Raw genomic sequence first — 18,972 nt, 5'->3', positions numbered from 1 at the left:
CCCTACTCGAATGAATTGAATAATCTGGGTGTCAAGGTTCAGAGACTTCTAAATCGGTTTTGTAAGCGAAGACCCCATTGGGTGCCAGGTGACAAGCGGGATGGTGGTCAGAACTTACTTCCTTAGGGGCTTCGGGACTGGTCAATCCCTTCCTGCTAGTGCAGGGTCGAGGCAGCGAAGGCGTCCCAGACCCGGGTTCCAACCTCCTCTCTCATCCTCCCCTCCCCCACCGCACTCCCACCCCCCGCACCCAGCTCACACTATCTCCCAGTCGCCCAGCCTCGACCGGATCTCGCGAGATCCGGGCAACTGAGCGCTCGGGGCCTTTTCAAATCGGGATCCGTTACCGCTTCCCCGGCCGCCGCCATTGTCGCGTTCGGAGCCCCTCAGCGCAGGCGGCCGAGGCGGAGCCAGCGGCGGCGGGATGGCGGACGCTGACAAGCCCGAGGTGGTCGGGGCCGCTGGCGACGACAGCCCTCATCAGCTCCCCGCAGAGTCTCAGGGTGAACCGCGGCGAGAATCGCTCCCCCCGGAGCCGGAGAAGCAGCCTCCGCAGCACAGCAGTAGCTCCAATGGCGTTAAAATGTATTGTCTTTTCCTCCAGGGGCCGGGGCGAGGTGGGGGGCGGGGAGGCGGCCGGGGGGCCCGGAGCCGAACCGGGCCTGGATGGGGAACACCTGCCCTTCGGCCCGGGTCCGCCCCTCGGCGGTCGGCGGCGCGAGGAGCAGGTGCAGCGGGCCGCTCCTAGGCCCTTCGCTGCCTGCCAGGCCCCGCGGTTCGCGGCCCGGGAGTCGGGTTGGGGGCCGCGGTTCGCTCCCCTGCCGGGTTTGTTTGCCTTAACTTCGCCTGGAAAACCGTTGAGCAAAGCTCGGTGACCGCCATGGGTTTGCAGGAAAATGGTCCCCCTATTAAAGGCCAGTAGTTAGTGTTCATCACTAGGGAGTATCTAGGGATGACATCATCGGACATTTCCTCTTAACCACATACGACAAATTTAAAAGGAATATCTCCTCTCTCCGGCCCCATCCCGAGTTTTTCAAGTGTACTGATTGTCGTTGTTTTCAGAAGTGTATATTCATTTCTGAAATGTTTTGTACCGAGAGTAAGTTTAATAATGTGTAGTTATTGACTCCATTGTGTTAACATGGAGTTGACTCGAGGTGCTGTAAAGGGGAAATGTGCTTCCCTGCCCACCTGGTGATGTTTGTCAGTTGGGCAGGCTATTTTAAAAAAACTCAGTGTTTGGTGGCCTTAATTTTGGTAAATAAACAGTGGTAAAATAAGATTTTTTTTTAATTGAAGAAAACCCACTACTATAAGGTTGAGTCTATCATTAGTATCTGTAAAGAATTGAGTTGACTCAACTCCACCACAGTTTCAGTTTATAAGAATGATACAGAGGCATGTTATGCTCACCTCTTGTCATGTGGGGTGATATGAAGTCAAGCATTTATTTTCATATTCCTAGCTCTTTAAATCTGAAGTTGTAAGTACGTTAATAATTTAATGAAAACGCCCTTTTCCTTCTCTCAGTTCTGCCTTAGAGTAGAAAGCAGTAAACATAAGCTCATGCTAAAACAGGAAAGGTAAATTCTGACTTTTTTCTTTTGTATGAAAATGTTTGAAACAGTATGATCCTACCTGGACCAATCTGTGTTGGGGTTGATTGCAGATTAGATGGGATAGGTTTCTCCAGCTTCATTATTACAGCCTGGCTCTTAAGTGGGTTTGAATAGGCAGTATCTTCTAGACAGAATAGAGATGGCAGGTGTAAGAGATTGCAACTCTTGAATTTGTTTCTGCAAAGAAAGAGGGCAGGCACCTTGAGATATCAAGAAGTGAGTGAATCTCTTTCTCCATGTCTGCCTAAGTGTGGACTGTCAGGTGCTTGCATTAAAAATAGAATTGAAAAACAATAAACAGTAAACTTAACAAGTTGGCACCCAATATTTTTGGGTTGTGCCTTCATACATTTAACCAATGGTGAATTGAAAATGTTACTCTCCTCCACAGAAATGTTGTATCTGTATTGAACATATAACTTTTCTGGACATTATTCTTTGGACATTATTCCCTGAACAGTATACATCCTATACAACTGTTTACATTATATTAGGTATTTTAAGTAATCTAGAGATGATTTAAAGTATATGGGAGGTTTGTATAACTTACATACAATACAGTGCCATTTTATATAAGAGACTTGAGCAGCTCTGGACTTTTTAATCTCTTGGGGTAGAGTCAGGTCCTAGATCCAGGCCCACTTGGATACTGATGAATGACAGCTTAACATGGGTGTGCCACCCTTTTCTTCTTTAAAAAAAAAAAAAAAAACAAAACCCTTGAATTACAGAGAGTAGCACTAAAAATAGAATTGAAAAAAATCTTACACTTGGGTAAGATTAGTGTAGTGTTGGTACCAGTGAAGCTGACTTCTAAATCTCCATTAGATAAAGAACTCTAATCCTTTTTAAAGTCTATTGAAGGGTAGGAAAAAAGAGGGGAGAGGTGGGAAAAAGAAGCTTTTTCTAATTTAGGAAGAGAAAAAAAATAAGATAAAGTACAGGAAGTACAGGCCAATTTGTTCTATTTCTTTATTTTGTGGTGTTGGGAATTGAACTCAGAGCTCTCAACATGTTAGACAAGTTCTCTTCTACCAAGCCACATCCCCAACACACTCTAAGGGATTTCTTGCAGTGTCTATTCCATAAGAAGGTATGATGGTCCAGCATGAATCATTCACACTTAACAACCAGAGATCTCAATCTCTGAACCAGTAGGATTTGTTAACAACCCACTACCATGTTTTCAATGATAGAATTTCTTATGTTGTTGATAAAAATGACCAATATTGCCTTATAATATATTTGTTTAGAAATGAGAGTGCTATTTGTCATCAGGATTTAAATGACTTTTGCTTCAGTTAATTCATGGTCATTGAGGGTAGAGACTATGTATTATATACCTATGTACCTCAAAATCTTACATTTGGAAAGTTCCAGTGAATATTTGTTGAAGAAATGCAGAAATGAACCTTTACGATCATGGAACTCATAGAGAGGATTTGAATGGCATGTTTACATCTTTAAAGAAGAATTTGAAGTTATGTTTCCCTAGATTTATTCTTTTCCTTTATGCCAAATGATACAAGCTTTTCTTTTCTTAAAAGTGAATGCAAGGAAAACACTGATATTGTTAACATTGATTGTTATAACTCTTTATTATATATATATTATTAATAAAACCTGGAAGTATATGGAGATTTGAGAGTTACATTAAAGAACTTATAAAATATTAGGCATTAGGGCAAAGTGAAGTGTTTGCCAGTAGAATAACAATTTTTATCATATTAGGATTAAAGATTAGAACTGGGATTAGTTTTTTCTACCTTTATTTAAATATAATTGAAAAAATAAAAATTGTATTTAATGATGTTTTGATATACTATGAATACATTGTAAAATGGTTACCACAAATTAACATATCCATTACCTCATAGTTAGCATTGTGTGTGTGTGTGTGGGGGGGGAGTAAGAACACTTATAATCTACTCAGCAAATTTCAAGTGTATAGCAAATATATTATTATTAGCTATTATCACTCTATACTAGGTCTCCAGAATTTATCTATTTATCTTATAACTGAAAGTTTGTATCCTTAGACCAACATGTCTTATTTTCACCCATCCCCTGATGTCTGGAAACCATCCCTTTACTCTCTATTTCTATGAGTTAAGATTTTTAGATTGCACATATAAGTGATGGTCATGCAGTATTTGTCTTTCTGTGTCTGGCTTAATATCATTTAGCATAATGTCCTCCAGGACATAATATTCATCTAGGTTGTTGCCAGTGACAAAATTTTCTTTTTAAAGCCTGAATAATTCATTTGTGTGTGTATATGTGTGTGTTTACACACATATTCTTTAGCCATTCATTCATTAGAAACACAACACTTTGGGCTGGGGATGTGGCTCAAGTGGTAGCGCACTCGCCTGGCATGCGTGTGGCCCGGGTTCGATCCTCAGCACCGCATACAAACAAGGATGTTGTGTCCGCCGATAACTAAAAAATAGATATTGAAATTATCTCTCTCTTTGTCTCTCCCTCTCTTAAAAAAAAAAAAAAAAAAAAAAAGAAAGAAACACAACACTTAGGTTGTTTCCAAATCTGGCTATTGTGAAATAGTGTAGTGAGCATGAAAGTGCAGATAACTCTTCAAGACAGTGTTTTTTTTTTTTTTTTCCTGTGTATGGGGTTACTGGGTATTGAACTTAGGGGGACACAACCACTGTGCTACATCCCCAGCCCTATTTTGTATTTTATGTAGAGACAGGGTCTTACTGAGTTGCTTAGCGCCTTGCTGTTGCTAAGACTGGCTTTGAACTCTTGTTTCAGCCTCCTGAGCCTCTGGGATTACAGGTGGGTGCCATCTAAGGCTAAGACAGTGATTTTTATTTTCTTTGGATAAATACTCTGACATGTATGTAATTGCTAGGTCATCTGATAGTTTTATTGCTTACTTTCTGAGAAACTTTCATACCGTTTTTTCCATAATGATTGTACCAGTACACATTCCCACCAGTAGTGTATAACTTTCTCTCTTCCCATCCTTGCCAGTATGCATCATCTTTTGACATCTTGATAATAGTCTTCCTAACAGGTTATGTGATGCCTCATTGTGGTTTTGAATTGTATTCCCCTGATCATTAGTGTTGTTGAGCACCTTTTCATATACCTTTTAGCCATTTGCATGTCATCTTTGGAAGATTAATCTGTTTAGGTTCTTTATCCACTTTTTAATTAGGTTGTTTTTTGATGTTTATTTTTTGCTATTGAGTTGTATGAGCTCCTTATATTTTTGATACTGCTCTTTAATAAATGGTTTGTGAATACCTTCTCCCATTCAGTAGATTGCCTTTTTGTTTTGTTGATTGTTTCCTTTGCTGGTCAGAAACTTTTTTGTTTGATGTAGTCCACTTGTTTATTTTTGCCTTTATTGCCTGGACTTTTGGTGTCATACCCAGAAAAGTCATTGTTAAGGCCAGTGTTATGGAGTGTTTTTCCCCTCTGTATTTTCTTGAGTTACATGGTTTCAGCTGTTATGTTTAAGTTTTCAATCTAGTTGGTTTGATGATTTTCATGTATGTTGTAAGATAAGGATTCAGTTCCATTTTATTGAATATGGATATCCTCTTTTTCAGCACTATTTATCGAAGAGACTCTCTTTTCCTCAGTGTCAAGTATTAGTTGACTGTATGTTTGCATGTATTTCTGAGCGTTCTATAATCTTCCATTGATTTGTATGTATGTTTTTATGTCAGTATCTTATTGTTTTGATTACTCTGGCTTCATAATATAATTTAAATTAGGAAGTGTGATGTCTCCAGCTTTGTTGTTGTTCAAGATTGCTTTAGCTACTTAGGATCTTTTGTAGTTCCATATACATTTGAGATTTTTTTTCTGTTTCAGTGAAAAATAGCATTGGAATTTTAATAGGATTGCATTGAATTGATAGGTCATTTTGGATAATATGGACATTTATAACATCAGTTCTTCTGGTCCATGAACACAGAGTATCTAACCATTTATTGGTGTTGTCTTCAGTTTCTTTCATCATTGTTTTATAGTTTTCAGTGTGTTTCATTGCCTTGTTTAAATTTATTCCTAGGTGGTTTTTTGTTTTTGTTTTTCAGTGCCATTATAAATGGGATGTGCTGTTAATTTTTTGATAGTTTATTGTTGATGTATAGAGAGGCACATTCATTTTGGTATGTCGGTCTTGTACCCTATAATTTTACTGAATTACTTTTGGTGGACTCCTATTAATACATATTAATTGTACAAGTTAATTGGTTTCACTGTGACATTTCCATACATGAATGCATCATGCATTCATATGTCCACCCTCCCTTTTCCCCTGATTCCCTAACTGGTCCCTTTCCCATTGCCTAATAGTTTCTCTTCTACTTCTAGCATCTTTTTTCTTTTTTCGAGGGCCACTGGGGACTGAACTCAGGGGCACACAACCACTGAGCCACATTCCCAGCCCTATTTTGTTATTTTATGTAGAGACAGGGTTTCACTGAGTTGCTTAGCACCTCGCTGTTGCTGAGGCTGGCTTTGAACTCGGAATCTTCCTGTCTCAGCCACCTGATCACTGGGATTACCGGTGTGCCCCACTATGCCTAGCTCTTTTTTCTTTCTTTTTGGTGGACTCTATAATGGTTTTCTGTATATAAGATCACATTATTAGCAAACAGATAATTTTGGTTTTTACTTTCCAATTTGGATGCCTTTTGTTTTTCTTGCCTAATTGCTCTGGCCAGGACTTTTAATAATAAAAAGTTGAATAGTAGTGGTGAGAGCAGGCATCTTTTTCCTATTCCTGGTTTTAGAGGAAAGTTTGAAATTTGTAAAGTTCTTTTCCCAGATCTATTGAGGTGATCATTTGTTTTTTTTTACCTTCACTTTGTTAATGTGTTATATCATGCTTACTGATTTGCATATGTTTATCCAGCCTTACATCCTTCTAATGTGCTGTTGAATTCAGTTTGCTAGCATTTTGTTCAGGATTTTTGCACCTGTGTTCATCAGGGATATTGGCCTATAATTCTCTTTGTCTGACTTTGGTATCAGAGTAATGTTGGCCTTATAAAATGATTTGAAAGAGTTCTCTCATTCTGGTTTTTTGAAATAGTTTTTTTTAGTGTTTGGTAGAATTTTCCCATGAAGCTCTCAGGTCCTAGACTTTTCACTGATGGGAGATTTTGAGTACAGATTCAGTCTCCTAGTCTTCCTTCTTTTTATTGGTGGGTTGGGATGTCTGTTTCTTTAAGATTTGTTTTTGGTAAGTTGTCTGTTTCTAGGAATTTATTCATTCTAGATTTGCTCGTGTATAATTGATCATAATAGGTTTGTATTGTCCTTTGTAGTTCTATGTGGTCAGTTGTAATTTCTCTTCTGTTTGATGTTGATTCTTCTCTTTTTTCCTTAGTGTCTGACTTAATATTTGTCAATTTGTCTTTTTTTAAAAAATAACTTTTAGTTTTGTTGATCTTCTATTTTCCTAGTATATTTATTTATGCTTTGATGTTTGTTATTTCCTTCCTTTTATTAACTCTGTGGTTAGTTAATTTTTAATTCCTTAAGGTGTGAAGTTAGATTGTTTTGAGATCTTTCATTTTTTCTGTGTATAGGCTTTTATCACTATGAATTTCCCTCTGGTGTTTGTCCTAGAACTGGGATTAATTCTGGATCTCATTATAGCATTATGCTTTTAAAATCACATATTAATACTATGTTTCTTCATTCAGTGTTAGATATTAATTTTTTTCAGAAATTTGTTATTTGGGAAGGAATAATTTAGTCTTAAGAGCAGATAAATTTTTGTTTATTCTGGAGTCTTTTAAGAAGGAGGGGCTTGCAAAAGTGAATAGCTTGAGAATTAGAACATGGAATTCAGGAAATATTCTGGTAGCATCATTTCACTTTTTTTTTTTTAACTGTCTTTCTATAGTGTATTTATGGCATAAAATTCAGGACTGATATAATTATGACTTAATTTCTTAATCAAATTGTCCCTCTAGCCCCTAAACTAGTATGCCTTCCATAGATAATTTATGTGTTGCAGATGAACAGCTTAGTGGTATTTTAAAGATGCTACAAATTGGGGGAAAATTACCGAAATTGCTCTCTTTGGCCATCCTTTAAGTAAATATTTTAAAGAAGAGATATAATATTACTACTTTTAAAATGGAATTGTTAGATTATTGTAAGCAAATGTTTACCACATTCATTAACCTCCACCTAGAACAGAACATTATATACCAGAACTTCATGCATTTTCACAATTGATTTCCTTCAGGAAGAAAATAGGGGGAGGGATATTTATCTAGAGATTTTATGGATAGCTGCTCTCCTGAACAGAAATTTAATTATTTTAAAAACATACATTGAATTCAGCCTAAGCCTGTTGTGTAATTGGTCCTTTGGGGGATTAAAATGAAGGGGTTGTTGTTTCTTCTGTACCCAGGAACCAGAGAAAAGACTTTTAACCTCTCACTACCATTTTCAGAATGCCACTGTGTTCTGACAGGGAGGTACTTTTCTGAAGTTGAACAGTTAAGAAGACCTTCTAAGTATTGCCATTGCTTGCTCTTCCCCCAGCCCCATTTTTACTGGCAAATTATAGTTGTACATAATGGTGGTATTTATTGTTATAAATTTGTACACACATACAATTATATTATAATTCAGCCAATATTATTTCCCAGTTATTCCCTCCCCACCTTTCTTTTTCTTATTCTTCTCTGTCTTCTACATATGAGAGAAAAGATATGTAGGTCATGCTATTTCTGATGAGGGAATATGTTTGACAGTGAAGATATCCCTATCAAGGTCTGAAAAGGTGTCAAAATATGTTTGGTACTAATGTGTCTTTTTGATTTTAGCAACTTTTCTGGTAGACCATTTGTGGTGGATTTTTTTTCCAGTACTGGGGGATTGAACCCAGAGGTGCTTTACTACTGAGGTACACTCCTGGCTCTTTTTTTCCCCCCCATTTTGAGACAGGGTCTCACTAATTGGTGAGGCTGGCCTCAAACTTGCCATCCTTCTTTCTCAGTCTCCTGAGTTGCTGGGATTACAGGTGTGCTCCCTCATACTGGTTCCTGGAAATTTTTATTAGTATGTTTATAAAAAGTGCTTTAAAATTGATGTTTTGTTAATTAAATAATTTTAAATTCATCAGAGTAATGCCTTAAAAGAAATTTATTATAACTTCTGTAAAAAAGATCCTTTTGAAAAGTAAATTGCATTTTAAAATATAAATCCAGATTTATATCTATAGGGTTTGTCTTAAGTATATACCATATCTTAAGTTTGATATGTAGCATCATAATAGTTGCATTGTGATTATAATCTCATAAATGAAATGCTTTTCCAGTTAGGCCTCATGAAAAAGATTTATCAGTCTCGCTCATTTTGCATTCAGTGACTGCCTCTTTCCTCTACCCTATGCCCTCATCATAGGTAATCTTACTAATAAAAAAAAATAATTCTATGAAGTGCCTATTCTATTTTATTGTTTAAAACCCAGAAAAATTTTTAACATGAAGATATTAGGATACTTTATAAATTCTGCTTATCAGAGTTGGGAATAGAAAAATTTTGAATCTAAGTGAATGTATAATATGTATATATGTAGATATATAGCATAGCTATACATTTAGAGGAAGGTGAAATGGGAAGAAATTGTTAACCTTTAAGAGGTAAACTTTTCCAGTATCAATTTTAGAGTTTTTAACGAAGCCAGAAAGTTAATTTTTTATTAAAAGTGGCAGTTTTATATACTGTAGAATCACCCCCCCCCCCACAGTGTCCAATAACACTTTATTAAGTATAAGTACATGGAGGGGAAAATTGAGTGATTTGAATGATTGTAGCTATTTACTGTGTGTGGGGGGGGGGGAGTGATCATTGTTGCCCTCATGCCAAATCCTTGCTTTGAAAAGTCTTGGGTAATATCAAAGCTGTCAGGCTCACTTTCTAGTTGCTTTGCTAAAGTCTAGCTTAGTGGAAAGTTTTATGAAGTGATAAATATGAATTATTTAATATAGACTTCCATTCTTAGAAGCACAAATGAGGGTGTTTTTTGTTTTGTTTTGTTTTGTTTTTAAAATTCTTAGGGAGAATGATGAATCAGTGAAAGAAGAAAAATCTGACTTAAAAGAAAAATCTTCAGGAAATAAGAAGGCCAATAGATTTCATCCTTATTCAAAAGACAAGAATTTGGGCACTGGAGAAAAGAAGGGTCCAAATCGTAACAGAGTTTTCATTAGCAACATCCCGTATGACATGAAATGGCAAGCTATTAAAGATCTAATGAGAGAAAAAGGTAATTATCTCTGAAATAACCCACTGCTGGATGATCTTCATGTAGGAAGGGGAAGAAACTATGCAAAACTTTTTTATTCCTCTTAGCCACACAGACTCAAAAAAATTGATTTTTATTTCTTGATGTATGAATTAATCTTTTCCTCTTCTTTCACTTGACACAATTTCATTACACACTAGTATGGATAAAAGTATTTTTTTTTTTTTTTTTTTTTTGATATTTTAGTGGGATAGTAGTGAGCCAGCATTTGCATGCCACCAAGAATTTTGTTAAAGCGATTGCTTTGTCTAGTTGAAGTTTTTATAGATTTTTAAAGGATTATTGCATTAGTTAAGTAATACATTTAGAGTGTTAATGTATGAATAATAAGGTCTGATTATTTTTTTTCCAAAAGCTGTTTTGTTATTATCTTGATGGAGTCTGGAATCTGGCTGTGGAATTCATTTTGTTTGCATTGTCACGACTGCCATGATGCTGTCTTTGCAGTTCTATATTAAAATTGCGTTACTGCTGTTGCAGTTTTGTTTTCAGAATAATCTGAAAACCTTCATCTTATATACATGGTTGGTTTTGGGGAAAAATAACTTTAATACTTGATCTTGTAAAAGATAGTTCTGTTATCTCTTGAAAAATTGAGTTTCAACAGTCCTGCAAATTATGTACTTGGCTTTGAGGCTGATCTCTTCTAATAAATTAAAAAAAAATTGCATTGGTGTATTATCTGTTGTAAGGTGACAACTATTTGATTGGTTTTATTCATTGACTTTATTTAGAAAGTGTGTGGCTTGCTGTGAAGCATGACTTGTAAATTTAGTTTACTGATGGCAAACATGATTGAAGACATTCAGGTAGAAAGTCACCTTAAAACAGCTGTTGTGTGTAGGCTGATCAAAGTTATTTGAAAAGTGCCAATGTTGATGTTTTTTTTTTTAATATGATAGGCTAAGGGGCCATTTGTATGTATATGTGCATTTGTTCACCAACTATATCATGCTGGCCAAAATATGATCTGTAGTATGAATTAGGTTAATATGGTTGTTAGCTTTTTTTAGAGAATGTGGATGATGTACATTTCTGAAAATCAGTCAAATTTACATAGCCATTTGAGGAGGTATGTTGGTCTGGTTTTGATTGTTGGTGAATAATAGGTGCTTTTCTGTAGAGTTGTGCACAGGTGTGCAGTAAAGCAAGATATTGGTGTTTAAATGTATTGTTTCTTGGTATCTTCCTTTTGTATGTCTTATGTAGTTGGTGAGGTTACATACGTGGAGCTCTTTAAGGATGCGGAAGGAAAATCAAGGGTAAGTGCTGTGGGCAATATCTGCTTGAGGTGTAAAAGTTCCTCAGCAGTTTACTTTTTGTATAATACTTGTACCAGTTTTTGGAAACTTAAGTTTCATTTTGTTTTACTTTATTATGCAAGATTTGAGGCTTTATACTAGCAAGTTTGACACCTGTACCAACCAAACTAGCTGCCTGGAAGGGATGGGTTTTGTAAATGCTCATAAAGGGCATTCACTTTTCTAATGCTCTTAAGGTAATGCTTCTTCCTAGCCAGTAAGATTTTAATATAGGATTTTTTTTTTGTTGTATTTTGATGTCTTCAAGGATCTTTTAAAACTCACTGAATTGATAATATTCCTTAAGAGATTATGAGAGACCTATAGCTAAAAGGTGTTAATTCAGAATGTATTTTTGAAACTTATTGAAAAGCTTAACTTGGTAGCCTGCAGGACTACATAAGAGGCAGTGTTCTGCCAATCAGTATGAATGCTGTTGATGATTAAATTGATAGAGAAGGATTTGGTTGATAGTAGATTTTGATTTTTAGCAACAAGAGTGCAATGTATAGAAGAATACAGTGAAAAGCCCTTAACAATGTTTAACTATATTAGCATAAACCAGTTTGAATACATGAGAAATAAAAACTTTGTCATTACAATCAAATGGAATTTTTTGAACAGTAATGACAAGGAATTGTTTTTAAAAAAATGATTCTCTTCAGCATAGGTGATTTTTAAAAAAATATTTATAACTGGTTACTATTGTGTACAGCCAGTTTTAATCTAATGGAGAACTTTACTAAAATTATTATTTATTTGCGATTTTGATGTGATTAGATTTGAAAAATATATTATGCCCAGTGTTTCTATTGAAAATATTTGTGACTATGTCAGGTCATATACATGGGAAACTGGAGTTCCTTGAATTACTGTTGATTAATTTGTACAGAAATACTAGTTTTAACTTTTAAGAAATGTCCTCTGAAAGTAAAAATGTACTCCAAGTTTTTACATGTATTCTGTTGTTTCAATAGTTAGACTTAAAAATTTACAGAAAATTTATGATCACTTGCCTGGTGGTTAAAAAGATGAAAAGTGATTGTATTATTGATTATTTTTGGTAACTTAAATGTTAGAATCTGCCATTAACTTCATCTACTGATTGAAAACTTTTTTTCTTTTGCATATATTGACAAATCTACCTGGATATAGGGTTGTGGGTAAGAATTTTTTTTTTTTTTAAAGTATCTTAAGTCAAATTAAACTTCTGATTGGAAGCAAATCTTAGTACATAAACATTTCTTATAATCTTTTTCTCCATTAAGTGTTGTTGAATTCAAAGATGAAGAATTTGTAAAGAAAGCACTAGAAACTATGAACAAATATGATCTTAGTGGAAGACCCCTTAATATTAAAGAGGTAAGATTTCTTATATTTGAAATTTAAACATTTGACTATAGGATCATGCTTTCTTTGAATTTTCATTTTTGATAATGTATTTGTAATGTAAGCATAGATGCTTATTAAAGCATTATCTGTTAATAGTAGTCTTACTTGTATATGACTTCTTTTTGCCCTTAAGTAGGTACCTGTATTTGATTTATTCCAAGTTGTTACAGAGGTGCATAATTTTAGAAGAATTAAGAACTCAGAAATTTAAGCATGATAGACTTTAGTTGCTGACTTTAATTGATTTAGATATTTTCAGTTTTTAGATTCTGTTGTTTGAGAAATAGAATAGATATTTTTGTAGTTGACAGTGAAATCTTGCTTAATAATGCATACATTATGGATTTGAATAAAATTGTTATTCACTCTTTAGAATGTTTTTATTAGTGCATTATAGATATACATAATAGTGAGAGTCATTTGACATAATCACATATATGTGCAGTGTAATTTGCTCCATTTTGGTTTCCAAACACTCCTTCCTCTACTCCACTGGCCTTCCCCACATCTATTTATTGTTTTTATAAATTAGTACTTTATAGATATATGTAAAGGTGAAATTCATTGTGTTACATTCACACATGTGCACAGCATAATTTGGTCAACCTTATTGTGCTGTTCTTTTTTTTTTTGGTAACAGGGATTGAGCTCGGGGGTTAACGACCACTGAGCCATATCCCAAGCCCTATTTTGTATTTTATTTAGAGTCAGGGTTTCACTGAGTTGCTTAGGGCCTCACTAAGTTGCTGAGGTTGGCTTTGAACTCAAAATCCTTCTGCCTCAGCCTCCCTAGCCACTGGGATTACAGGTGCGCCATGGTTCCAGCATGGTATTCATTTTAATAAAGTTATTTAGAGATTAAAATTCAAGAGGAGTTATAATTCTATTATTGAAACCTGAACTAGAACCCTAAAGTGGAAGTGTTCTTTTTTATAGAATTTAGCAGTATAAGTTGAGGAAAGAGTAAGCAAAAGATACATTAAAAAACTACTTAGTTAGATGTAAGTGACCTTGAGAATAATTAGCTCCAACAATTAATATATGTAAACTATTTAATTAATATTAGCTATTTCTTATACTTGTGATACTATTATATAAAGCCCTTAATGCAGTGTTCAGAATACTTAACTATCTCATATATATTAGCTGTAAAAATAATGATTGTTATTAGTCCCGTCCAGGACTCATTGTTCTCTCTCTCTCTCTCTCTTTTTTTTTCCTTTCTGTTTTTGGTTTCCTGTTCTTGAGTTTGATCATAGATTGAAATTAAAGGCCATGCTATCAACTATATGTGTATCTCATGTCCCTTTATTGAAATTAGCTTCAATATTCTGAAATTGTTTAAGCCTAAGGGTTATTATTTAAATTTTTTTTTTTTTTTTTTTTGACAGGGATGTGGACAATTGATAGAGAAGGTTTAGATTTTGTAGTTTGTGCCAGCCATTTATTTGGTGGCTCTTTTGCATAAGTCAGTCTCAGTGCTTCAGAATTGTTAGCATCCTAAATAATTTTCCTCAATTTGGTGTTTGATTTTTCACTATCTCCTCTGGAGACAAATAATGGAATCTCAGTGTCTTCTGCTTTTAATTGAAAAAAAAAAAAAAAAGAGTATTTTGCATGCTAACGTGAGACCATATTATTGTGTTCTTATAAATTTTAGCATATTGTAGATCCTCTATATTTCAGATCCCAAAATAGAATTATATGGTCCAAGTTGATGTAGAATGCCTTTATTTTTAACTATTTTTCAGAGGAAAAAATGGTCAAATTTGGCCTCACTAAGTGATGGGGGATTTATTTAATTAAATTTTTTTGGATTAAAATCACTAAAGGCAGTCCCTTTTTTGGGAATATCTAATTTACCATGGGTGGTTGGGGTAAGTGATTAGAATTACTACTGGAATGGAAGTCCAAGAAAAGTATATATCCATGCTCCTTAAAAAAATCTAAAAATTACTTTTTTCCATTTAATTAAATAGAGATTAGTTGCAGTTGTAAATGTATTTATAGACCCTCTATTAGGTAGACAATAGCAATTAGTGATCGGCAGGAGGACAACAAGAGGAAAAGAGGAATAAAAACCAAGTTATAAATAGTAGGTGATTTGTTTTATATATACACCTGTATATAAAAGACAAAATATAGCCATATGTTTTATTAATGTTAAGCCCAAGCAACCTAACTGTAATAGTTCAAGAAGCATCTTCCTTCCTGTTTTTTTTATCCCATATAGATAACCACTATTTTAAGTTTTGTTTTTGTGTATATTTTTGCATCTTCAAACCTGAAACATTTTCTAACTTAAATTTTATTAGCATTGTTTGATAACATGTCTTTACTTTTGTAATCTTTTTTTATTTTTTAGTAGTGAAGTAGTTTATTGTAAGCCAGAAAAATTTTATTCTTGCATTTACTTTCTGGCCATCTTAGGGAATTTGTTAAAGTCATCCAACTTTGTTTTTATTAATATTTTCAGAGTGAGGCCAGCAGAGTAGAATTGATGGTCGTTTAACATAATTATTTGTCATTGCAGATGGTTATCTATCAGTGTGTTCATGTGTTTTTTTTTTTTTTTTTTTTTTTGTTGTTGTTGTTTGTTTGGGGTATGTATTGTTTGTATCCTACCTAGAGGGATGAGTGAGAAGTATTTTTAAACTTCTTGTTTTGTTTTACAATGGGATATTACTCTTATAAAATTAATGAATTTAAAGAAAAGTTTTCTATCATTCTTCACTGGACACTAGCCTTCTTTTACCTCTCCCTTGCTCCAGTCTCAGATCATAATCGTTGTTGAGGAAGATAAGAGGTTAGAAGGTGGATACTTGTATTTTGTTCAGTAATGAAATTTGCCAGTTATAATACCCTCCCACCCTGAGTTTTGTTCTGTTACACTACTGAAAGTCTTGTTTTGTAAGTCTATTCCACTACTGAAAGTTTTGGATTGTCAATTTGACATTCCATTGGTCATCCAGTGGTGAGACTTCACCATGATTGCATTTTGGAAAGAAAAGAATCATAGTAAGTATTTTGCTTCTCTTTGAGTTATGTGCATTTATGTGTATGATGTGTATATGTCATACTTGTACTCTAGAATGAGGACAAAATTAAACTAATTTCAAGTTCTTAAGTGACTTTAGTGCTTGGAAAGAGGTATTTAATTGCCATTCCTGGAGACTGAAATCTTTTGTCTGTCCACAGGTTTTTATGGGACTCAGTTCTCTGGATGAGAAAACAAAACAAAAATCTCACTTCTCAAGAGGGTCAATAATATGAGGGTTAGCTAATGTCAAATTTGAAGTTGTTATTTTAATTCTGTAGATTTACTGATATATTTAGTGGCATTTAACATTCAATGTGTGTTATAGGATCCTGACGGAGAAAATGCTCGTAGGGCATTGCAACGAACAGGAGGATCATTTCCAGGAGGACATGTCCCTGATATGGGATCGGGGTTGATGAATTTACCACCTTCCATTCTCAATAATCCAAACATTCCTCCTGAGGTTATCAGTAATTTGCAGGCTGGTAGACTTGGTTCTACAATTTTTGTTGCTAATGTAAGTTTTAGTCTAAAATTTTATTGTTCAGATGCATAGTTCCATTTATGAGATTGTTTAATTAGATGAGTGGTTTATAGAACATTTTGCTTATTTTTAACTAAAGTAAATGAAGTTAATTATTTTAAGCTCAAATCCAATTTAAGTCTACATGTGTGTGATTAGTCTAAATACAATTTAGAATTTTTTACACAGAGAACTGTGGAATTTATAATCATTTGAGCATTTCTTGAAATTATGTACTTTAATTATATGCCTTTTTATTCATATTGGTAAATGGATTTCATTCTTGTGGCCTTGATATTTGTGAATGTGCATGTCGCAGTTGGTTTATTTGTTCTAAGCTCTTGAAAGTCAGTGACATGGACAATAATTCCCAAATCTGAATTTCTCTTGGTAAAAGTAGATGTGCAAGTTTCATATGTAGAAAGCAGGATTGAGCAGTTGAGAGACAATTTTGGGAATTAAAATAATAAGAATATGGAATAATGTAGATGTGACTGAACTGATTTTTAAGCAACTCGTGTTTTATTTGAACATCATTGGTCTACTATTGAATGTGAATTATAGTTATTTATAGTTTGGGAGAGTTTAGAAAAGATTATTTTGTATATATAAATGGGGAAAGAGATTTATTAGGTGTGTAACTTTATACAATTTTATGTTAAGCTTGACTTCAAAGTTGGTTGGAAGAAGCTAAAGGAAGTGTTCAGCATAGCTGGAACTGTAAAGCGGGCAGATATTAAAGAAGACAAAGATGGAAAGAGCAGAGGAATGGGCACTGTCACTTTTGAGCAAGCAATTGAAGCAGTTCAAGCAATTTGTATCCTGATTTACACTTAGCATTGTTTAAAGAAGTTGGAGAAGCTTGATACCGTTTTGTGGGGGTTATGGAATTTAAGGTTGTTTAGCTTAGAAATTTGTTAGACTTTAGTCTCCAGCTCATAAAATATTTAGTATGTCCAACTACTAAAGTCACTCTTAAAACTTGAATTAGCCATATTGTACAGGACTGGTGTGAACTTTTTTCTGCTTTCCCTTCCTACCAACTAATTGTATGTATATACACATGCTTTTGACAGTTATGTACTACATTGTACATTAATGAAGTTGATTTAGATGAAGCCTTATTTTCTTTTTCAGTTAAAAGAATATATTATTTATAAAAATAAAAGAATTAGAGTTTTCTTTGTGTGGAAGAGACTAGTATGAATAAATATTAAAGACATTAAAACGTTAGAGCTAGTTGGAGACTCCTTTAATAATATAATTAGTTTGTGTTCAAGAATAATTTTACAGTCATCTGTCTTTCCTTGACTGAACCAACAGCTATGTTCAATGGGCAGTTTTTATTTGATAGACCTATGCATGTGAAAATGGTGAGTTCTTATATATCACTTTAAACCTTCAACATTTTAAAATCTTTTATCTGCTATCCTCAACATTACAGTCCTTATTTTGTAATATATTAATCATATAATAAACTTTTTTGCAATTAGGATGACAAGTCTGTCCCTCATGAAGACTACCGTTCACATGATAGTAAAACACCACAATTACCACGTAAGTAAAAGGAATTATTTAGAGACAACACACTCCATTGTTTTTCAGTTTTATTATGTACTAAGCAAAACTTGGTTTTGGGGCCTACATCCATATTGTTCCCTTGGGATTAGTTTAGAGTTTTAGAGATTAGTTTGGTGAAATTGATTAGGAGGACAGAATATAATGTTATGGTCCTTTTTTTTTTTTTTTTTTCTTATTTGGTTGTGTTTCCTGACTATATAAGCAGTGCATATTAAAATATTTATTAAGTTTATACATGTGAAGGAAAAAAACTCTTCTGTAATATTACCATGTTAACTCAGCCACAAAAATATTACCTTTTTAAAATATTTTGTTCCACTCTTTCCTTCTTTGTGTATATTTTTTTATATAGTCAAATTACTGTATAATTTTTTTTGTTGTTTAACAATAAGGTATAAGCATTTTTTTCATGAAAATTCTTCCCAAATGTTTTTATTGACTGTTAATCTGTTATATAGATTCTCTATAACTGCTTTACTGTTATATATTTTGTCTGCTTTGGCTTTTATTTCTCTTAATAACTAACAGAGTAACATGTGCCTTTTTGTATACAGATCTTTGATATGCTTTTGGTTACTTCCTTAAGATAGGTATCTTTTAAGTAGATTTATAGGTGTTTAGTTCAAGACATGCCCATCGATTACTGTTATCCAGTTGTTTTCCAAAGGATTATAAAACAATAGTGTAATGTACTTAACATCTTGTGTCTTAATGCCCTACTTGAACAATGGGGATATTAATGCTGTAGTACTTTCTTCAGGGGGTAGCATAAGTAGCATGTGAGTTAATATGTGTAAAGCACTTAGAATAGTTTTGACACAAGGCAAGTACTCAATAAATACTAACTATTGTTCTTATTTTTCACTACACCTTCTATGGTTATTTTTAAAGTTTTTAATATAAAATATTTACAATAAAATTATTCTTGTGACTGTTAGATGCTTTGTGTGTGTGTGGTATTAGGGATTGTATCCAGGGCATCGCACATACTAAGCAAGTGCTCTACCACTGAATAACACCCATAGCCCTTGATTTTTTTTTTAAACTAAATAAAATTTTTTAAAGCTTAGAATCTCCCTCCTCCCTAACTTCCTTCCAACATACATCTTGCCCAAAGGAAATAACTTAGGAATGCCATGATTATCATTTAGATTTTAATAATTTGTCTACACATTTATACATTCATAATGCATAGAATT

General features: G+C 34.1%; 1 protein-coding gene across 2 annotated transcripts in view; it reads left to right on the top strand.

The window, feature by feature from the left end:
- Positions 1–309: 309 nt before the first annotated feature.
- Positions 310–18,972, top strand: part of Myef2 (myelin expression factor 2) — a 36,887-nt gene continuing 18,224 nt past the window's right edge. The window contains exons 1-9 of one of the 2 annotated variants that reach the window (XM_027925666.3): positions 310–585; positions 9,689–9,897; positions 11,146–11,198; positions 12,393–12,400; positions 12,506–12,599; positions 15,995–16,186; positions 16,856–17,009; positions 17,516–17,565; positions 17,686–17,749. In XM_027925666.3, the coding sequence (XP_027781467.1) occupies positions 425–585; positions 9,689–9,897; positions 11,146–11,198; positions 12,393–12,400; positions 12,506–12,599; positions 15,995–16,186; positions 16,856–17,009; positions 17,516–17,565; positions 17,686–17,749 (985 nt within the window). In that variant the 5' untranslated portion in view covers positions 310–424. The remainder of the gene's footprint in view (positions 586–9,688; positions 9,898–11,145; positions 11,199–12,392; positions 12,401–12,505; positions 12,600–15,994; positions 16,187–16,855; positions 17,010–17,515; positions 17,566–17,685; positions 17,750–18,972) is intronic. The other variant, XM_027925658.3, reaches the window with a different exon arrangement.

The sequence above is a fragment of the Marmota flaviventris genome, chromosome 2 (genome assembly GCF_047511675.1).
Source record: "Marmota flaviventris isolate mMarFla1 chromosome 2, mMarFla1.hap1, whole genome shotgun sequence".
NCBI classification, from domain to species: domain Eukaryota; kingdom Metazoa; phylum Chordata; class Mammalia; order Rodentia; family Sciuridae; genus Marmota; species Marmota flaviventris.
Note: the sequence above shows the minus strand (reverse complement) of the source record. Positions and strands in the feature narration are given on the sequence as shown.